Source organism: Neltuma alba, unplaced genomic scaffold (genome assembly GCF_004799145.2).
Source record: "Neltuma alba isolate B1F8T4 unplaced genomic scaffold, ASM479914v2 tig00011414_pilon, whole genome shotgun sequence".
NCBI classification, from domain to species: Eukaryota; Viridiplantae; Streptophyta; class Magnoliopsida; order Fabales; family Fabaceae; genus Neltuma; species Neltuma alba.
In genome coordinates, this window is record NW_021636098.1 from 395,550 (window position 1) to 418,962 (window position 23,413).

At 35.5% G+C, this 23,413-nt stretch overlaps 1 protein-coding gene and 1 pseudogene across 1 annotated transcript; one reads left to right on the forward strand and one right to left on the reverse strand.

The window, feature by feature from the left end:
- Positions 1–935: 935 nt before the first annotated feature.
- LOC114713063 (TMV resistance protein N-like) lies at positions 936–11,152 on the forward strand. Its single transcript, XM_028897641.1, has 4 exons — positions 936–1,277; positions 1,820–1,960; positions 9,851–10,017; positions 10,330–11,152. The coding sequence occupies exons 1-4, from the start codon at positions 936–938 to the stop codon at positions 11,150–11,152; spliced, it is 1,473 nt and encodes a 490-aa protein (XP_028753474.1).
- Positions 11,153–16,180: 5,028 nt separating this feature from the next.
- Positions 16,181–20,651, reverse strand: LOC114713064 (ent-kaurenoic acid oxidase 2-like; annotated as a pseudogene).
- Positions 20,652–23,413: the final 2,762 nt, after the last annotated feature.

Here is a 23,413-nt window from a genome sequence, read left to right on the forward strand (position 1 = left end):
AGAGGTAATTTAGAGAAAATCAATAAATATGAGAAATGAGTCTTATATTTAGGATCAAAACTAACTCTATAATTGGATCCTATATAAAGGATGGGGGAGTATTAAACATGACGAGTTGCAATTTGATTGGATGTCCCCTATAGACCAAGCTAAGTGAAGTCAAGTGATAAACAAGTTAAATGCTAACAAATTATAAAAATTCTGGCAAAAAATTATAAAAATTATTGAGAGTAATTTGAGATTTTACCGAAGATAAAATTTTTAACTAATTATTTAATTTTCATAAGATAATTAAGATAAAAAATTTTTGGTCCTTTAATTTTTTAATTTTATAATGTTAAATTAGTTAGTTGAAGTTTTTTATTAGACACGACAAGTTGCAATTTGATTGGATGCTCCCCGTAGACTAAGTTAAGCTAAGTCAGGTGATAAACAACTTAAATGCTAACAAATTATAAAAATTCTGGCAAAAAAATTATAAAAAATTATTGAGAGTAATTTTGAGATTTTACCTAAGATAAATTTTTTTTACAATTTTATAGAAAATAATTAATTTTAACTAATTATTTAATTTTCACAAGATAATTCAGATAACAAAAATTTGTGGTCCTTTAATTTTTTAATTTTATATGAGATTTCAGTTTAATTTCTTAATTCTTAATTTCATAAAATATTAATATTAAATTAAAAGAGAAAATTAAATTTTGTGCGAAGTGAAAACAGCTCAACAGCCTTGATCAACCTCCAACTTTAAATCTTGATGTGGAGATTGAAGAGGGAAGCTAGGCTTTTGTTCTTTATTATTTTTGTTGTTATTTAGTCGATTACAGTACTTCATTAGAAAAATCAAAAAATAGCAGAAGAGCAAAGACATCAAAGAGGACATAAGGCGAAGCATCCATAATAGCCTGAGCATACAAATGCGAGTTAATGCCATGGGGAAAGGTAGCCGATCAATGAGGCGGAGCAATGTTTATATAAGTTTCAGAGGCGATGACGTTCATGTTTGTGAATTCACCGATAGGCTTTGTGCTGCTTTTCAAAGTGTAGGTTTAACAACCTTTCCGCACAATAATAAGCGCGCCACAGTGAGCCCATGTCTACCTAAACACCCTCGAAGGGCGATTGATGAATCATGGGTTTCCGTTGTTGTATTCTCCAAAACTTATGTTGGTTCAACACGGTGCTTGCAGCAAGTCGACGAGATTTCTTGGTGGCTTGAGTCACACATTGTGATACCAATTTTCTACTCTATCGATCCAGTCAAGGTGGTAGAGGTAAAATTCTGCTGTCAATTTTCTCTCTCTTCTCACTGGCAGTTGAATAGATCCAAACTCAGAAATTCTTGAAAATGTACCTTCTTAAATGCTTCGAGATGTGTATGACTGCTTTATAGACTAACTAGGAAGATCTCTCTCTCCCTCCCCATTAAGTTCCCATCTTTAAGTTGTTTGTGGCAAATCTACTGTAATAAGCAAAATATGAAAAGGTCTCAAAAGACAAACTTGTCGGACGGAAGAGTCCCTTGAATTTATACACTTCATTTGCGAGGCTCTTTGACAGCAAAAAGTTTTGCCCTGTGGTGCGCCGGGTAGGATTATAGTGTAATTGATGATGATATATAAAGTGCTCTTTTTAATGGGGAAATTGAATTCAAACAGGGAATTGAAATGCTTCACAATACTTTTTTTTTCAAAGGAAACAAGAAAATCATATTAATTGTAATTATTGGTGGTTTATGCATCAATCTTCAAATCCTCCTTTTAAGCATCAATTAATCATCTGCAAGAACTCTGATCTAATGCCAAATTGACGGTAGGGTTTTGACATGATCTGGAATATCACCAAAAGATTTAGGAATGACAAAAAACTAACAGCAGAAGAGCTGGTGAAAACCTACAATGATGACCCGACCGAGGCACTATTCTCCATCCAGCCAACCATTGATGATTTGATGCGAGTACAATGCTTTTCTGTAAGAAAATGGGCCAGTCCACCCTTGGTGGATTGGACCCAAGCCCATTTATCATTTGGGACTCCAGTGTAAATAGCAAAACTCTTGGGTCTTTAACTGTAATTTTTGCCTTTTCATATATTTTGTCAAAAGGCGGGAACGGTTGTGCAGAGGAGACGGTTTTAGGGAGTTACATAACTGATAGATAGGGATCAGTTTATGGGAACGTGACTTGCGTTTTTCTTTCTCCCCTTCACGATCAGACTCTCCTCTCAGTCTCTCCAAAAAACTCTCCTACCGATGTAATTTGCTGTGTCTCCCAGATCCGACTCCGTCACCGTGATCGGACCTCCGCGTGGCAACCTGACTTCATTGCAGACTCCAGGTATGCCCGAAAACCTTCATTGGCATCAAAGCTCAGGTTTATATTTTTTCTTTTCTTCTTCCGCTGCCCGAGTTCTTCTGCGTATTCATTTTTACGGTTTGGCATTTTCAGTACACCTTAAGTGATTTGCTTCAATATATTATGCAAATCCTCCATTTTACTTCCAATATGATAGTTTTTGTGTCTTATATTTATGTTTAGACATATTGGGTTACTTCTCTGCCTCTATGAAAATCATTTTATACAGTATATTTTTTTGGCCATACGCTTGTTCGTTTTTGGGTTGCTTAAAATCAAGTTTTTAGGCTTCAAAATTTATCCCATTGCGTAGAGCTCGAAAAAACGAAGAAAATGATATAAAGTACACTAAAAACGGACACCGGACGGCGGAGATACGGAGGAGAGAAGAAATCGGGTCCGACAGGTCCGTCGGACCCGACCCGATTGCAGAATCCGAGTCAAGGCGACCCGGCTAGAGGTTGAAGATAACCTCCAGGGCCAAAACGGCGTCGTTTTGGCCCTCCTTTTAAAAAAAAAAAAATTTAAGGCCCAGAAATTCCAAAAAAAAAACAATGTTTTTTGGTTGGGGGCAGATATGGGCCGAGCCCAAACAGCAAAAAAAACATTTTGGTGCCAAAAAAAAAATTTTTTGGAGCAGAACTGCCACGTGGCGCGTGTCGCCACGTGGCGTGCCATCTGGACACATAGGGCCCACCATCTGACAGGTCGTGGCGCGTGGAGGCCGCCGGTTCGGCGCGTGTCACCGGGGGCGAGCTGCAGGGAGGCGCGTGTATTACACGCGCCGACTATGCTAGTAGGAAAATTTTTTTTTTCTAGTTTTTCGCTAATTTTTCCTTCTAGGGGTGCGTGTAGGTGCGTGGAAGGTCCGTTTGAGGTGCGGTTTGTCTCTAAAAATCCCTAAAATCAAGATCTTCATTTTGATATGTAATTTGATAATTTTGGAGATAATTAAGGATCTATTTGTGAGTATTTTCAGTGTATTTTCTGGTATTTTTTATGCGGAAATAAATTCCAGAATATTCAAAATAATTTAAACTATTTTGTTCTAGGTGAAAATGAAGCAAGAGGCTTCTAGTAGCACTGAAAATATCCAAGATGGTTCATTGGAATACTTATACATGGATAATGCAGTTCCAGAACATGAACCAGAGGATGAGGATCCTGAAGAGGACCCTGAAGAGGTTCCTCAAGAAATCCCGGAGGAGTTAATGGATTCTGGACCTGAGTCAGAATCTTTATTTCCCACTGAACCCCTCCGCACTGAACCTCATTTGGTCTGTAATGATTCATTAGATCTTCCCAATAAAACTGAAGTAGAGGAAGGCGAAGAGGTGGATCAACCCTGTACCCCTGCTTTAGCTATAAGAATAGCTGAAAGAGATGCAGCTAAATTAACAAACATAAAAGGCATCAATGGCGTGCTCGCTAGCTACGTCCATTACATGACGGATAAGAAGAATACCGAATTCTACCTTAGAGTCATAATGGAGTACATAAGAGCAATAAGAGTTAGAGGCGGACCTAAAGGCAAACCCATAAGAAAGTCTTACTGGATTTGGGCCATAGAGCTAGTATCCTCCTTTATGAACAAAACGCGCAAACTTAGAAGCCTAAGAAAAGCAATGCTTGATTACCTTTATGTTCATATCAAATGATGTAATATTTGTATTCGTCTTAAGTTTATGGTTTCATGCATTGTAAACAGACTAAGTATGTTATTTCATTTAATGAAATTACTTGAATTATTGTTGTATGATTATTTATGAATATCATATGTATGCCTTTTACAAGTGGGAGCTTTTAGAAGATGAGACTTCTAAAAGTTACAATCTTTGAAGTGCTTATATAAAATCCTTGATAGGACATGATGATTATTGCTAGTATCTGTGTGATGGGATGTACAAACGTATTCTCCTGATCATAGATCTAGTAATTTCATTATTTACTGATCGAGGATAATATAGGCACATTACATTGTATACTTCATTGTGTTATATAACTGAAATGTTCTTTGGTTCGGTTCTCCTTTAAGAGAAAATAGATTAATGTGGGATAGATTTGTCACAGAACTAAGAATGGCAACCAAGAACATAATTGCTGAATTGAACAAGGGAGAAAAGCTTAATGGGGACAACTGGGACATCTGGCACCGAAAGGTCCAGTATATCCTAGAGGAACAGGATGCGATAGAGCCTCTCACCACTGCTATGGTTGAACCTGAGGCTGGCAACACAAACCAGCACAGGAGAGACCAAAAGGCATATCTAACCTGGAAAAAGAAGAATAGCATAGCAAGAATCATGCTTTTGAGCTCCATGGCTGATGACCTAATGTGTGAGTTTGAGTCGCACAAAACTGCACAGACCATGTGGATAGCATTGAAGGATAAGTTTGGCGGAGTCTCTACGACCAAGCTTAGAAGGTTGACGATTAAGTTTGATACCTATAAGCTCAAGCCAAACAATCCTATGAAGCAACATTTGAGAGAGATGGCCAATATGATCCGGGAACTGAAGGAAGCTGGACATAACCTGTCTGATGAGCAGCAAGTGCAGGCTGTCATCAGGTCACTCCCTACAAGTTGGGAGCACATGAAAGTCAACCTAACCCACAATGAAAACATCATCACTTTTAATGATGTAGCTAAGCATCTGGAGCTGGAAGATGAACGTCTAGAGGCTTACAAGAGCTCTGGACAGACTTATTTAACTGAGGATGCTGGTACTTCCCAATCTAAGCCCAATTTCAAAAAGGGCAAGAAGCCCCAAAAGAAAGGGAAGAAGGGCGGTCCTCAATTTAAAAAGGGCAAGAAACAATTTAAGAAGAAGGGAAAGAAAGGCGGGAAGAAGAAGCTAGACCTGAAGAAGGTCAAATGCTTCGCCTGCCAACAAATGGGCCATTTTGCACGTGACTGTTCCAAACAGGCTGAAAGCGAAAAGGTATTAGTGAATTATGTGAATTCACATGTTTCATATGTTTCTAGTACTGTTTTTCTAACAGAACCTGTTTCTTCTTCTTGGATTATAGACTCAGGCTCCACAGACCACGTAAGCAGGGATCGGGGATCCTTCGTGGAATACCGTCGGTTGCCGTATCAAAGCAAGTGGCTTTATGTTGGGAACAATGCGAGAATCGAGGTTCGAGGCATTGGCACCTGCAAGCTTGCTTTGCGTGGTGGAAAGACCTTGATACTCCATGATGTGCTTCATGCTCCCAACATCCGACGGAATTTAATTTCTGTTATTTGCTTAGTAGACTTTGGGTTTAATGTTTATTTTCATGATAAAGTTGCAGACATTTCCTTCAACTCTGAATTTTATGGTTCAGCATTCAGATTCCAGAAATTTTTTGTTATGGATCTTGCTTTTGGCTTTAACGCTCATGATTGTTTTGCTATTTCTTCAAGCAATTCTGATATGAATATCTGGCATATTAGACTAGGACATATTAATCAAAATAGAATGATTAAACTAGCAAAAGAAGGAATGTTGGGCACAATCCCTAACATGGAAATGTCCTTATGTGAAAATTGTCTAGCTGGTAAGGCAACTAGAAAACCTTTCGGTAAGGGAACAAGAGCTGAAAATCCATTGCAATTAATCCATTCTGATATTTGTGATCCAATGAGTGTGAGGGCGAGACACGGAGCTTGGTATTTTATTACCTTTATTGACGATTTTTCACGATATGGTCATGTCTATTTGATCTCGCATAAGTCTGAAGCACTTGAGTGCTTTAGACGATACATAAATGAGATAGAGAATCAAATAGATAGTAAAATTAAAGCATTACGTACTGATCGAGGTCGTGAATATTTATCTGATCAATTCAAACAGCTCTGTGAGGAAAAAGGGATAATTAGACAACTGACTATCCTTGGCACTCCACAACAGAATGGAGTGGCTGAGAGGAGGAATAGAACTCTTCTAGACATGGTTAGCTCTATGATGGCTCAAGCAAACCTACCAATTTCATATTGGGGTGATGCTTTGTTAACGGCAACCTTCATACTTAACCGTGTGCCCTCAAAATCAGTCGCTTCCACACCCTATGAATTATGGACAAAACGCAAACCGGATCTAAGTGTCCTAAGACCCTGGGGGTTAGCAGCATATGTTCATGATGATTCCCACAAGCATGGGAAATTGGGTCCTAGAGGAAAGAAGTGTATCTTCATAAGGTACTCTGAACAATCAAAGGGATACGTTTTCATAGGTGAAAACAAAGATGGAACCGTGACTGAAATAGAATCAAGGGATGTAACATTCATTGAGACTGAATTTCCTAATAGAGGAGATGTTGACCGTACTGTTTCTCTTTATGAGACACATGAACAAGTCAGTGCAGAACAAATTGACAGACCAGAATCGTCTAGGTGTGTCAATCTGAGTGGGAGCCAAGAAAGGTCAACACCAAGACCTGAACAAAGAAAGAAAGATAAGCAAATAGCTCCCATCAGAAGGAGTAACAGGGAAAATGTTCCCAAAAGACGCTTTCAAATAGAAGGCGAATCTCTCTTAGTTACTCCAAAAGGGGATAACGAGCCCCGTTCTGTACGAGAGGCCTTGTCAGGTCCTGCGAAAGATGAATGGATGAAAGCTATGGAAGAAGAAATAGACTCAATGAAAAAGAACCAAGTTTGGGTGTTAGTTGATCTTCCAAAAGGACGTAAAGCCATTGGGAACAAGTGAGTTCTCAAAATTAAAAGAAAAGTGGATGGATCAATTGACAAATACAAGGCTCGATTAGTGGCAAAGGGGTACACACGACAGGAAGGAATAGATTATGAAGATACATTCTCACCTGTTGTGCGTTTCAATTCTATTAGACTTATTCTGGCAATAGTAAACAGTTTAGATTTAGAATTACATCAAATGGATGTAAAAACCGCATTTCTGAATGGTGATCTGGATGAAGAAATCTATATGGAACAACCATTAGATTTCATTGAAAAAGGAAAAGAAAACAAAGTTTGTAAACTCAAAAGGTCCATTTATGGATTGAAACAGTCATCCAGACAGTGGTATTTGAGGTTTCAGAAAGCAACAACCTCATATGACTTCCAAATGATAGAGGAAGACCACTGCGTCTACATTAAGCAGTTTGAGGGTAATTTTGTCATATTATCCTTATATGTAGACGATATACTATTAGGCGGAAATAGTCTAGATTCGGTGGTGGCTATTAAAGAATGGCTTTCGTCGAATTTTGAAATGAAAGACATGGGTGAAGCAGAGTATATACTTGGAGTTAAGATCCAAAGAAATCGTTCAAAATGAATCCTCTCTCTTTCACAAGAGAATTACATCAACAAGATTCTTGAGCGATTTAACATGAAAAACTGCAATCCCATGAGTACACCCGTTGCCACTGGAGTGGCTTTGAGTTCTGACATGTGTCCCAAAACCGAATCTGATAAAAGGAAGATGGAAAGAGTTCCATATGCCAGTGCTGTTGGAAGTCTGATGTACGCAATGATGTGTACAAGACCAGACATCTGTTATGCAGTGGGACTGGTGAGCAGATTCCAGTCTAACCTCGGTGAAAAGCATTGGAAAGTAATGAAGAGGATCTTGAGATACTTAAAGGGCACTTCCAATTATGCACTGTGCTACGAAGGAGGTGACCTGCGTCTTGTTGGGTACTTCGATGCTGATGTAGGCGGAGATGAAGAAGAACGAAGGTCAACTTCAGGTTATACCTTCTTACTCAACAATGGCGCCATATGTTGGAGTAGCAAGAAGCAAACGTGCATTGCCTTACATTCGATGGAAGCTGAGTTTGTGGCTTGCACTGCAGCAGTGCAAGAGGCTTTATGGCTGAAGAGATTTATAGAACACCTTGGATTTGGAAACAAGAGTACCAATCCGGTGATGATATACTATGACAATACTGCAGCCATAGCCTATACTAAAGATCCTAAGTATCACAGCAAAACCAAGCACATCGACATCAAGTATAATTTTGTTAGAGATTACATAGCACAAAAGATTGTTACTGTACAATATATTTCAACCAAATGTATGGTAGCAGATCCTCTGACAAAGCCAATAGGCGAAAGAGTTTTTAAAGAACATGTACAAGCCCTTGGCATACGTAAAGTGTAATATGAATTCTTCATTAATGAAATTATATTTTGTTATCACTTTATGTGTCTGTCTGAAAGTATACAATGTCTAGTATGTCATACAGGTCAAAAAGGTTGGCTCTCTCACACGGGCAACCGCCTTTGACACTCAGGTGGAGTGAACAAAGATGAGACATTTGTGTTCATCAGTAAAGCAGTAATGAATGCTGATATGGTAGAGAAGAAACACAAACTTTATGTCGCCTTGACTAAAGTGTAGCAAGTCAAGATGAGATCCACGTTGATAAAGTTGGATCGAAGTTTGGAATCCCACTTCCATAATACCTGTAGCCAGATAACAAACTCTTCAACGTTGACGTCATAACAATAAGCAGAGTTGAAGAATTTGGGTTTAGATACTGAGTGTGTCTGGACCTAAGTCTGTACGGTGTTAACCCAAATCGACATACGCTCTTATAGTAAAAGAGTAACACCGTAGCATGTGTTTCATACCACATGTGCTGAGAGAACCGCAAAAGGGAAGCAAGTGAAAGATCCCTGCTTCATTGCTGTGTGAGTCCCAGGGAGGAATTATCCTCCTATTGGTGTCCTTTGACTTTGACAATATCATGAAGATATGTTTCAGTGACTGCTACTTTGGCATATGTCCTATGGTCATGATTGATGCGATCTAAGGTAGTATGCTAAGAAAGCGACTGATTCATTTCAAAGTGATATTTGGGCGAAAGGAAGATTGACTGTGATATACACACCTATGCTAGTGTCTGTGACATGTCCCTTATGACATTTTGTGATCATAAGTGTGCATACTAGACATAAGAGAAAGATAATCTGAGTCAACTATTGACTCCAGAGGGATTAGATTTACCATGAAAAAGTGTATATAAGTAAATCTAGGACATCTGAGGCATAATTTTAAAATTCAAGCTACACAAAAGAGAGGGTGACTTGTGCTGATCCTTTAAAAGGGATTTCTAGTACAGGGACCCAAGCGAAGACGTCATGCCCACGCAGTCACGGCAAAGCACTAAGTATGAAATTGAGGGAAGATGAAGAGACTAGACCCGCGACATCTAATCCACCAAGTGTGAGTGGGAGATGTAAGAAAATGGGCCAGTCCACCCTTGGTGGATTGGACCCAAGCCCATTTATCATTTGGGACTCCAGTGTAAATAGCAAAACTCTTGGGTCTTTAACTGTAATTTTTGCCTTTTCATATATTTTGCCAAAAGGCGGGAACGGTTGTGCAGAGGAGACGGTTTTGGGGAGTTACATAACTGATAGATAGGGATCAGTTTATGGGAACGTGACTTGCGTTTTTCTTTCTCCCCTTCACGATCAAACTCTCCTCTCAGTCTCTCCAAAAACCTCTCTCACTGGTGTAATTTGCTGTGTCTCCTAGATCCGACTTCGTCACCGTGATCGGACCTCCGCGTGGCAACCTGACTTCATTGCAGACTCCAAGTATGCCCGAAAACCTTCATTTTCTAACTATATAGGACAGTTTCAATTATGGAGGAGTGCTATACAAAAAGTGGTGGATCTCCCAGGTTGGGATGTCCGATATGGGTAAGTAATTTCATTTGCTCTTAGATCATGCATGTCCATAAAGTCTCAATACACAGGCCAATTGTAGAGATCATTTTTATTAGAGTAACTGTTAAACAATTAGTACAGCATCTACACTTTTAAAATAGCAGTGTTCGTCGTCCAGGAGACCAAAAATGCAAAGATAATGACGATTTATGTGCATGGTTAACTGATATAAAATCCTTGAGGTTAACAGGCAGCTATATGCGTGGTTGCCTGCTGACACATGTCGACAAAACAAAGCGGATTCATCTGATGTGTTTTATTTTTTCTTCTTTTCTTCTGTCAAAGTTCGCGAGTGATCAAAGGAATTATTAACGATGTGCTGACACAATTGCATCAAAGAGATTTTCCTTTTGAGATGGTTGGGATGCAATCTCGTGTGGCTGAAGTCAAAAAGCTTTTGAATTTAGGTTTAGATGACGAAGTTGGAATAGTGGGCATCTGTGGTATGGGCGGAATAGGGAAGTCAACTCTTGCTCAAGTATTGTACAGAAGCATTTCCCGCTATTTTGACGCTTCTTGTTTCCTAGAGCATATGAGTGAAGCTTTAAGGCAAGATGATCGATCTCTACAAGAAATTCTTCTTCAGAAACTAGAGGCCAGAGATACAGATCTAGAGCCTATTCTGAAAGGAATGTTCTCAACACACACAAGTCCAGGACACCACAAGTTTCTCCTAGTTCTTGATGGTGCTGGTTTTGAACAAAATCTAGAAGCAGTGAATTTGATTGTGAAATCTAATTGGTTACGTGGGGGAAGTAGAATTATCATAACAACTAGAGATGAACGAGTCCTTCAACTATGTGAAGTGGATGCTATTTACAGGCCTAAATTATTGAGTGAGGATGAAGCTCTTCAATTATTTTGTGTAAAAGCCTTCAGCCATAACTGTCCTGTGAGAGGATATGAAGAGATGACACATAGTGTGCTTGAATATGCTAATGGCCTTCCATTAGCAATAGTGACTTTGGGTTCATCCTTGTGCCAAAAAAGCGTGCAAGAGTGGAGAAGTGCCTTGGCTCAGCTAAAGAGAATTCCTAATCGTCAAATAATGGAAGTTCTCAAGAAAAGTTTTGATGAGTTAGATCAGATGAACAAGGAAATATTTTAGATATAGCATGCTTTTTTTACAGGGATGAAGATTGATTGGGTAAAGGAAATTCTACTGTGTTGTGGTTTCTCTGCAGAAATTGGAATTGAAGTTTTGATTGAAAAATCACTCATGAGCATTTCCAATCACACAATTGAGATGCATAATATGTTGCAAGGAATGGGACGACATATTGTTAGGCGAGAATTCCCTTATAAGCCACCTGAATGGAATAGGTTGTGGCTTTTAGATGATATTGATTATGTTATGCAACAAAAGGAAAGCATGGTAAGTTCTATTCACTCTTTTCCTTTAGTAAAACATTATTATAATCCACAAAATTCATTTATTTCCATATAAATTAATTTATTCTCAGGCTGTTGAGAGAGTTGAAGCTATAGTCCTAATTTTGGGAGACTCAAAAATGGCAACTTTGAGAATTGAAACTTTATCACTCTTGAGCAATCTTAGATTACTTATATATATTTCATAACGTGAGCTTTTCTGGAACCCTGCATTGTATTTCGAACAAGTTGAGATATGTTTCGTGGCATCAATATCCTTGCACAAGTTTACCATCAAGTTTTGAGCCTAATGTATTGGTTGAATTGATTTTGCCTGATAGTAAAATTGAAGATATATGGGAAGGCAGAAAGGCAGTGTTAACATTCTCCTTTCTATCTATACTTTTTTTTTTTTGTTTCATTGCTCAAAATGTTAAAGAGTTTAATTATTGATTGTACTGCCACACTATTTCATTGACAGATGCTCCCTAACCTGAAAATCAAGCTTGGTGGTTCCAAAAATTTGGTGAAGATGCCAGATTTTGGAGGGGTTCCAAATCTTGAAAGTTTAGATCGTGAAGCATGCACTGGACTATTGCAACTTCACCCATCTGTTGCTGAAATATCAAAGCTCAAACTCTTAAATTTGAGAAGCTGTAGTAATCTTGTTAGTATACCTAATGCCTTGTTTTGTCTGAGCAACTTGGAGATTTTAAATCTAGCTTGTTGCTCAAAATTGGCTCATTGTTTGAATTTTTCCACCTTTGAGGTGCTTGATGAAAATTAAGTTACTCATCAGCAACCATTTTCTTGTAGGAGACAAAAATTGTGTAAATGCTTTGGTGTTCAGGAATGCTATGTGATTTTCCAGTTGTCTTTGTTTCTCATGCCTCTCTCCCCCTCTCGACCTGTGTATGTATGTGTGTATATATCAATACTTAATATAAAACCCAATTGACTAATTTGAGAAAATTAAGAAAGTTGATAAATTATTTTAAAGCATTTATATTTATCTTTTTTTCTCTAAACTAATTTATCTCACTTATAAATTGATATATAATCTATGATATAGATAAATATTTTGGAGAGATTATGTCACATATGTTATAATTAAGTAATATAGTAACTTGCTTAATCTCATCAAATTATTCAATTAGGGCATATATTAAGAACCGGTAGCGTATATTATTCTTTTGCTTCTATTTTTTATGTCTATATGCTACATCCTATTATTAATATAAAACCCAGTTGATTAATTTGAAAAAAATTAAAAAAGCTAAATAAATTATTTAGTTATAGAATATGCTACATGATCTCTTTAAAATACTTATGTGTATTATTATAAAAAAATAATAAATATAAATATTTTAAAATAATTTACTTAGCTTCCTTAACTGGTTTTTATATTAGGGACTGAAGTTAGTATCACTTTTTCTTTTAGTTTCAACATGCTAGTTTCTCTGTCCAAGCAACACTCTGCTTTGCTCTGTTTTGCTTCGAGTGACCCACTGCCAATATCTTCCCACCTGCAAGTGATTATTTTTGGCCATCCTATGTGAATTATTGTAGCTTCATTTCTGTTTCGAAAATTCTCTGCAACACAATCTTTCAGGGCAAGTTCCAAGAAATTTCCTCCTTAACAGTCCTCCCTTGTTTTCGTTTTATTGTTCTCTTTCATTCGCAGAGCCGTGAAAATATCAAGCTCAGCGAGTTGATAGAGACAGCTGATCATTAAGGCTGGGAGATTATAGACTCATGGAGAGTTTCATTGGCAGATCATCATCGTCGTCATCAAGGCCATTCCATTTTTATTTAAGTTTCAAAGGAGATTTCGAAACTTGCAGATCCACAGATAGGCTTTGGGCTGCTCTTGAAAGTGACAATTTAAACACCTTTTTGGATGACAAGAAGCTCGATTCAGGTGATTCCATCATTCTTTCTCAAAAGCAATTAAACAATCCAACAATTAAACGGAGCATCAATTCATGAAGAAACTTAAAATTTGTGTAATGCCGTTGTAAATAATAGAAAGCTTCAGTGATAGTTTCATACGGCTTTTTTTTTTTTTTTTAAAGCATACGTAAACCCATTTGGATCGCAATAGCTATCGTCACAGCTTTTATAAAGTTTGAACTGTTTTTTGAGGAGATCTTGGTTATCGACGGTGGGTCTGAAATTCGAATGCACTGAGAGGAAAGGGAAAGTGAAGTTGATAAGTGTGATGATTAGGTAGAAAGATAGAAGAACTGAGTGGCAATGATGGGGCAATGGGATGACATGTTGAGTGCCATGTGTGAGTTTTACGTGTCTTTTAATCGTCAAACTTAATTTTAACCAATAGTCCGGACAATATCGTTACGTTTTATAACTTCTAGGATGACATTAGTAAAAATAAAAAAATTCTGGATACCCACAACTTATCAACCAAAACTTTTAGGACAAAATTAGGCATTAACCTAATTTTTAATGTACAACTTTTTTGCAGAAAATTTTTTATATGGTGCGATCGAAATTAGCCCTTTATTAATATATATATATATATATGTAGTCTTCATATCAAAAAGGAAAAAGGAAAAAAAGGTCCAATGACTTTGTTATAATCCTCAACGTTTAAGGATAGCTTAAAAGTGCTGAGGTTAAGTTCAGTTTACGAGCTTGAGTTTGAATGTATATGGTGCACCATAAACCTTAAACTGATTCATAAAATCAAAAGACGATATACCTTGGATGAGCTGTTCAACTTATATTTGTTATGTATAACTTATGATATGCCAAGAGATGGTCTATTAAGCCCAAATAAGTCTCTCACTACAATAGGGATATATATGTAATACTATCTTCAGTCTTTAATATAAGATTTAATTTTAGTTCAATTTGAACTACAAATTGTATGTTATATATTACCTTCGATCCTTAATATAAGAGTTAGTTGACCAATTTGAGTAGATTAAAAAAGCTTGTTAAATTAATTATTTGTAATAAATAGGTATTATTTTTCTTAAAATATCCTTGCTAATTAAGTGTATTGGCTAAAATTATCATTATTACAAGGATTATTTTGAGAAAAAATGGATAAACATGAGAGATAAAATGAATTGAAGTCTTATATTTAAGATCAAAATAAAGATCAAATGAGCTTTTATATTAAAAACTGGAGGGAGTAGAGTTAAGGAGCGGAGCGGAGTAAGTACAATTATTGCCAATTAAATACCTTAAACAAGCGAATTTTCCCACTCCACAGCAAGGTACCGCCAATTCTAGCAAGAATAATTCACATATTCATCTTAGCATACAACTATACGAACTTTGGCATTAATTAACATATTTAAACATCAACCAATCTCTGGGAACTTTTTCTTTAAAAGATACCTCTTAAAGGAATTAGCTTTAATACTCATCATAATGATAAATACCATGCTACTCGTCAAATTTCAATCATTCAGATTTAATATGGATGGCCTAGATTTAATATTTAGTATTTTTGTTTTTTTAAGATATTTTTTTAATAGGTACATAATCCAAAGTAAATGTAATATCTTAATTGTAAGTTTTTAAGAAAATATGTTTTATTTGAAATTCACTAGTTAAAAATTTTAAATGTGGACCATTAAAACAATCTCAATGATTTAGATTTTACCATAGCGATGAGTAACACGATGCTCGTTAATGTAGTGAGCACTGAAACTAATTCTTCTCTGAAATAATAATGCAATATAATCACAAAATATTGTATGAATTTTTTTCTAACCCCTATCAGTGCATATATAAACCATACGTGAAATATGACCCGGCCTTCCTTTAATTTCCCCTCGCTTGACTCTTTAGCTCTGAATTGGCAAAAATTTTGTTCCGACTAATTTAAATTGCTTTTCCTACATATTTTTTTGGCATGTAGATTCCATAAATGAAATTTACAAGTTCCCATCCAAGCTAGAATAATACAACCTAAAATATTCTTTTACATATCAAATCTTTTGGGTCATGGTGTCTTAAAAAGTAATAAAAATCTTAGAAGATCAATTATTTGATATTATACTATACATCTTAGTTATTTTACTTGATGTATTTCTAAATTGATAAGTAATTTTAAGAGAAATGAAGTTTAGAATATATCATCTATGGAGGACCAAAATCATATTTTACACATTAAAATCCACAAATTATAGAAAACAAGTGGGAATCTAGCGAAATCAAGGGAAAAAGACATAGAATAGAATCTTAGATAATTAAGAAAGATAATTTATCCTTCTAATCGGTTACTTGGAGGTGGATGAAATACTTGGTCCTGTTTGATATGCATATGTAACAATTAAAATAAATGGAAACAGACTTTTGTGGATACCTTAAAAATTAACTAAAATTATTGAATTTTGTTGAGGACATATTAAATTAATTATTACAAAAAAATTTACAAAAAACAGATTATGTAACAAATTTATTTTTTAGTGTATGCTTATTCTCTTTATCAATATTCTTAAAATTTTTTAAAGGAGATAATGATATGCGCAAGAATATATAAAGACATTGAGTGTATATCATATCATTCTCAGGATAAAGCTTCCTGATCATTTATTCTTTTTCATTTGATAATCAAAACATACATCCAAAAGAGTTCAGACCATACATGTGGATCTATATAGAGGACAGTAGATAAAACAAAGTACAGTAGATAAGACAAATTAAACGACAACATCAGGATAGATTTCCTGAATGTTATTGGAAGAAGGCAACATAAGGACATGATACATAATTAAAACATTGACTATTATATGAAAGATTCCACGCGAGAATGATAATCACTTCTGGTTGATCGAGCTTTGGAGGTTTTATGAACCCTCGCCACGCTGTTACCAACAAGCCTTGTACGGAGAAGGTACATCACAGGACCCTGTGGATTTAGGTGTTCAAGCCTTCCATACATACCAACCAAGATATTAACTAATTATATCAAAATTTGAGTATTTACACAATCAGTTATAATCTTAACCAATAATTGACAAGTTACTGACTATTACTGATAATGGAGAAGGAAGTGATGAAGAAACACAATAATTTCTAGCTTTGCAAGCTCATTTCCTGGACACACTCAACTTCTTGCTCCAAATGGCATAAACTCTGTAGCTACTGGGATAAAATTCTATAATGCAAAAGCATAAAATAAATGGTTAAAAGATTTTTTTTTTTTGGGTTAACTGTTAAAAGATATTGTTATAACGGAATGTTACTAGAAATATATAAAGTTAGATATGAAATTATTTATCTGTGCAACTCACATCCCATCTAGAAGGATTGAATTCCATAGGAATTGGAGATATCTTAGGATCATAATGAATAGTCCTAAGCCAAGCAAGGGCTCTCTATCCTTTCGGAACACGGTAGCCTATGCAATTCCAAATTAGTCAAGAGCACCAAAAACAAAACAAAAACCATGGCTATGATAAATTAGAACCAAATGACTTAAGTCAGAAGGATTGGAACCAACCATTGATATTCACATCTGATTTTGCCTCTCTGAAGACAGTGAGTGAGAATGTAACCAAACGCATAGTTTCATCATAGTTTCATCAATCACCTACATATGCAATGTAGAAAACATGTATATAATATATATGACTTTGTTAGTTTAATATTTGCGTAGTGGTTTTTAGTTGCAAATCATACGTGTGTGCATGTCAGTGTGTAGAGATTGAGACACACACACATACACACCCACACACACCCCTTAGACTCCATTTGTTGAATTTCCTTGAGTGTCAACCCATTCTGGAAGCCTTCTTCTAATGATTTCTTCTTGCTCAGCCTACACAAATAATCAATGCGTATAGCAAATTAAAATCTCTAAGTGAAAATACACCATAATCCCTCCATCTTTGTCTATGTAAAAAACTTATAATTTAGAATTCATCTGCACTTAATTTTGAAATAGTGTAGCAGAACACAAATTCTTCAGAACTTTGCGATATTATGAAACTAGAAGGGCAAATTCATGGTACCTAGGCCTTTTGGAAAATTTTTGGATGTTGTTGTAGGTAAATTGTTGCCCACATGGTAGCGTGATCTGAAGATTCATGAGCAGCATTCAAATACATTAACATAGTATCAATGATTTGCTCATCATCCATTTTGTTTCCATTTTCATCTTGTGCATTCATAAGAACATCGATCATGTCCCAGAATTTTTTACATGGAACATTTTCCTTCATTTATTTTCTTTGCTAATCAACAATACTTTGAAATACAGCCACTAGTTTTTTTCTCGCATGAAAGGCAAAAAACAAGAGCGTGCATAATTTCAAGTAAAAAGGTTACAATAGATAAACATATGTAAAGTGTAATCCGAATTGTAGAGTAAAACTGTACATACATACCTTGAGGGCCTTGTGATATGCAGATCCTGGAATATTGATTTTCATAGCTCTAACTCCAAGATTTAGAGCCGTGTACTTTTTTCAGATTATGCACAACACCTTCTCCTCGGAGTCTAAGAAAATATGCATGACGATGCGAAATGTGAATCTCCGTAATTCAGTGAGAAACTCAATCTCCTCCATCTTGCTCCATTTCTCTAATGAAGATTTGGCAATGTCTTCAATTTTTGTCAGGTAAAAAGAGAAGGCGTCCATACCATTGATTGAAGCAGAAGTTAGACACCTTAGACGCTTGTGTTCTTCACAAGGGATTGATATGAATGATTTCTTTCCCATGAGCTCTACTGTTGAAGCAGGCCAACCAGGCTCAAATTTATCATCATCCATTAAAACTTTTTTGCATCCTTTAGGTGTTGTCACAATAACACTTGGAAAACCAAACATTAATGCCTTATATATGCCAATGTTGGTATATCTACATCATTATGTTAAGTTTCAATAATTAGATTAAAACTCATATTTATGAAAAGAAGAGAGAGAAAGAGATCATATATACTTACTTCTTGACAAAGGAGTCAACATAGGAATCGGGACGACCATATTTGAAGGCCAAGAGAAAAGACCACATATTGCCAATGAAAGGTAATCCCATATATCCCGGAGGCAAAGAGCACTACTTGCCACCTAAGGGTCGCTCATGGATCCACCAGTTCATATTCTTGAGAAGCCATCTCAACGTCATAATACCACCAAAGATTGCTGCAGCTAGCATCAAGGGACCCATTTCAATGTATATTATGTAGAACTACTATTAGAAGAGTAGTTACTTGAGGTAGATTGTGGGGTCTCTCTTTTTTTGTGTTATCATCTATTTATATTAGTCTTGGACAAACTAATGGGTCCTTGTTATGGTAAATTATAATATTCTCTTCTCATTCATCTCCCTATGAAATGTTTTGGAATTTCAGTATTCAATTTTCTATTTTAAAAGCATATCCTTTCTTTAAAAGTAAAAGATGCATTGACATTCATTTATCGTTATTCATAACGAAAAAATTATTTATATAATTACAAATTTTCACGACAATATAAGGTTTTTATATTTATTATTTATATAACTGGAGACATTTTTATATGCATTGTGCCATGTTTGAAAAATGACTTGTAAATAGTATCAATATATTGATACATTGATAATAATAAATAATGGATAGTATGTTTTTTATGAGCATATATGGATAAAGTGAAATTTTTTATTTATCGTAATATTAAACCATAATTTTAAACACTAAAAATATTGCACTAAAACTTAAAAATTAGTGTCATTCTTGGACATATTCCAGATTTTGAGAGGTTTGTGTATAATGCTTATAACTATACATGAATGGAAGTGTAAGTTAAGATTTTCTCAAACAATAACTTTAATGGTCAATCAAATAAACAACTTTAAAAGTTCTTACAAATACATCGATGACTAAAAGCGTGGATGCATATTCACTAATGTTTCTAAACATGATGTTTCATGATGAAGAAAGATTTAGTTGCATTTATTCAAATTTAATTGGAGACCATCTCCATGAATAACTTTATTGGTTAATATAACAAACAACTTTGATGAGATGCATGTATTGACAACTAAAGGTGTCCGAAATTAAATGCATGCTCATTAATTTATTTACCCATTGAAAATGGTTTGTTTTTGGGCCAACGAAAATGTTTCATTTACATATACATTCTTCAAGATTAATTGAGATAGACTCTCTCCATGTATAACTTTATTTGGTAATACAAAGGTGTACGAAATTAAAATCATGTTCATTAATCTCTTTACTCAATGAAAATGGTTCACTTATATACACTTCTAATGGTATTAATGTATATATTGATGATATATACATTAATTGGAGACTAATTAATGTATGTATTGATGAGATACACATTAATTGGAGACTATATCCATGCATAACATTACTAGTGGTTAATATAATAAGGGTTAAGGTGTACCCAATACGCCCAACTATTTTCTCAGACACATCCAATGTCTTATAAAGTTGTTTGTGATGCAATTTTATCCTTAAAGTTATTAAATTGGTGTAATCCCATCCAAAACCAACTCTCAGTTAATTTTGACTATTAACTTGCTCAATCAGCACAAATTTGACCGAATTAATCGGGGCATACAACAAGCAAGTGACATGACAATTTTTCAAAGTTTAAAAAAATAATAATAATAAAGACAAATGTATGGCAGAAACATTTGCGGATATAGAACTCATGGACATCGCAGTGAATTCTTCAATCCTTCATCAGTCTTTGAAAATGAAAAGATTTAAGCTACATGAGGCTGAAGAAGGCGACAATAGAATGTACTATGAAGCAAGCGACTAAGGTGGAAGAAGAGAAGGCATGAAGCAACCACTGAAGCTAATTCTAGAATGGGTCCAAACCAGTCATCTTTGTAAGGAGAGGTGCATGCATTGCGGTGCTAATAGTGATAATAATGGCAATCTTTTCATGGATGGGTTCAAACCAGTCAATGACTTTCAAGAACACGCACAATCAAAGACGAAGGTCAGATCCAGGCCTTTAGCTCCAAGCTTTCTTTTCTCTTCTGCTCTCTCCTTATTTAGATCCAAAACGAAAGCATATGAAAGTGAAACTTCTGATCAGTGGATTCTCCGAGTTCGGCGACGTTCTGTGCATCGCAAGAGGTGCACGCGCACCACTTAGACCTAGTTGAGTCCGACCTTCGACTAATTGTTTTAGATCCAAGATTCGCGTCTTGGGATTTAGATCTGGTTGATCTGGCAACCTTCCTCTTTATACAATCTTGTCTACCCTTAACCAAACCTGTTTGTCATCGCCCATGGCCTCAGATCTGATCTTTACCCTTGTTGCATTAGATTTGCTAGGGGAAGTCTGGGTATCTTCTTGTCCCTGTTCCTCCCCCCCCCCCCTTTTCTTGGCCTGCCTCTTCTTTTCAAGTCATGCTGCTCACTCGTGGATTTTTTTATCTTTGGAAAATTGCCATGTCATGTGCTTTTATATGCCACCCAAGATTAATTTGATCAAATTTTTGCTAATTCAGCTAGTTAACAGTTAAACTGAGAATTGATTTTGAATGAGATTGTACCAATTTAATAACTTTGAAGGTAAAATTACATCATAAATAATTTCAGGATATTCGGTGCATTCAAAAAAATAGTTAGGAATACTGAAGGTACCTTGACCCATATAATAATAAACAACTTTAGTTAATTGTTTTTATGGGTGTTTGATGACTAGAGGAGTGAAATTAAATGCATGTTCATTAATCTCTCTGCCCAATAAAAGTGGTTCATTGCAAGACTAGTTTTCTAAAGGCATTTATATTCATGAATACTACATATAAAAAAGGAATCGAACCAATATACAAAAAAATCGGATTGGACTGACCGAACCCTGGCCACTTGCCTGGATTGGTTCATCCTCTAAACTGGGAAAAATTCGAGTCGGTACGGACTGGTAATAACCAATATGAATAGCCAGCTAGGTTGCTTGGGTTACCCAGGTTATGGTTTCTTTGATCCAAGACGGAGACTGAGAGCTGAAAAGATGGAGAGATGAAAAAATGGGCAGTGGTGGGTGATGATTGTTGAGCTAAGCCAGCAAGATGAATTCGAAATGGAGGAGCAAGAATGAGATTGAGTTTAATGAAATATGTGATGTTTCTCCCTCTCTAGGTGTGACTTCAGCCTTCGCTCCTCCATAGAAGATGGTCGCCGAAGGAAAAGAAGATCAGAAGCAATAGATAAATTAGTATTTCAAAAAAATGGGTTAAGAAGCATGCTTGGGTCATCTGTTTCTCTTACGTCGTAAGCTCCCAATTTAAAATCCTTCTCTCCCTGCACACGCTTCCTCCTCTTGTCAGATCTGTAGGTTTTCTTTTATCTGGGAAAAAAAAAAATCAAAATAGAGGTGCCCAAGCTACAAAAGTTTAACGCTGGAAAATGAAAAATTGAAAATTTCTCCAGCACGATTTGCGCACTGCCCCTCAGGCTCTCACAATTTTCAATCACTAGGCTACGTATTTATTTAAATACTGTTTTTTTATAATTAAATATAAATATCTTTGTATATTACAATTAAATAATATTATTTTAATTATAAATGGTTTGATCCTGGTTGAACCATTAACTCTTAAACCACTGTCTCAACCGGTTCAATAGCCGGCTTGGTTTTTTGAACCTTGAATGGAGCTAGAGTGTGTTTAAATTAATGATGGGAGAAGTTATTTTTTTCAATATGATTTTTGTAAAAGTCAAATTAAGTAAAATTTAGGTCTTGTAATATGATTTATATTTGGATTGGGTTTTGTAAAAAATTCAATTTGAGAAGCTGAAAGTTATTTGGATAATTAATAAGAAATAAATTTAAATATAAAATAACTAAAAAGAAATTGAATATTACATATTTATATTATGATAATGGTCGGAGAATAATTAAAATTAAAATTATAAAAATAAAAATAGTTCTTTTTAAGAATAATTAAAACTAACATAATACATATAAATTTTAGAAAAATTTGAGAAAAAGTCCTCCTATTAAAAATATAATTAGTGAAAAGTATCTAAATCATAATACAAGCATTCTATATGTATAATATTTACACTTAGTATATAAAAGCTATCAATTACTTCTTACCAATTAAATTTTTAATAGAACATAACCACCAAGTACTTGGATCACCTGGTAAGGGATTGTTCCAGCTTAACCAAAGGTCACGGGTTCGATTCTTTGGGCACGCGGCAATGTAGGTGGTAGGGTAGCCGCCCTTAAACAGGCCGGCCCATTTAAACCCGAGTCTCAAAAATAGGTGGCTTTCTCAAGCCTAGCCTATGAGGTGACGGGTTTAGGGCTAGCCCCCAGGCTTCTAGCTTGTTTAACTATAAGTATAATTTTTTTAATGTTTATTGCAGATTTTATTAAAATAACAAAAATGAAACAATCAAATTACTAATATAATATATAAATGCAAATAAAAATAAGCCACAAACATAAACATCATCATATGTAAACATCCAAAACATCCATCACACTATAATAGAGTTTGTTGAATAGACAAACTAAACAGAAGACAGACAAAAAAAAAAATACTAAGTTCATATTAAACAACTAAACAAGCACTAAGTTCATATTTAAAAAATAGAATTTTTAAAAAAAATTGTTGGCAGGCTTAAACAAGCCAGCTTGTTTAATTTAAGGCCCTACTTCTTTTAAGGCCAACTTACCTTTGAAGGCTTCAAATTACTAGCCCGGCCCAACGAGTTCGGCTTGTTTTACCGGCTCTAGCCAAAAGCAATAAGTTGGAGCTTTTGGGGAAAAAAAAATACTTTTAAACATAATTACCTTTACTTTTACAGCCAATCCAAACATTTATTTTGAGCATGAAGTTACTTTTTTCAGTGGAGAAGTCAATTTTGTGAGCCACTACTGTGATCCCAAATAGACTCCTAATTGATGAAAGAAAAGGAAAACACATCAAACACAAAACCTCATTGTATGAGCAGCCAGTTGATCTCATAATTCAACTAAGGAAGATCCAGTGTCTTCACCCTCTGAAATTACGTCCTAGTTCATATCTATTTTCA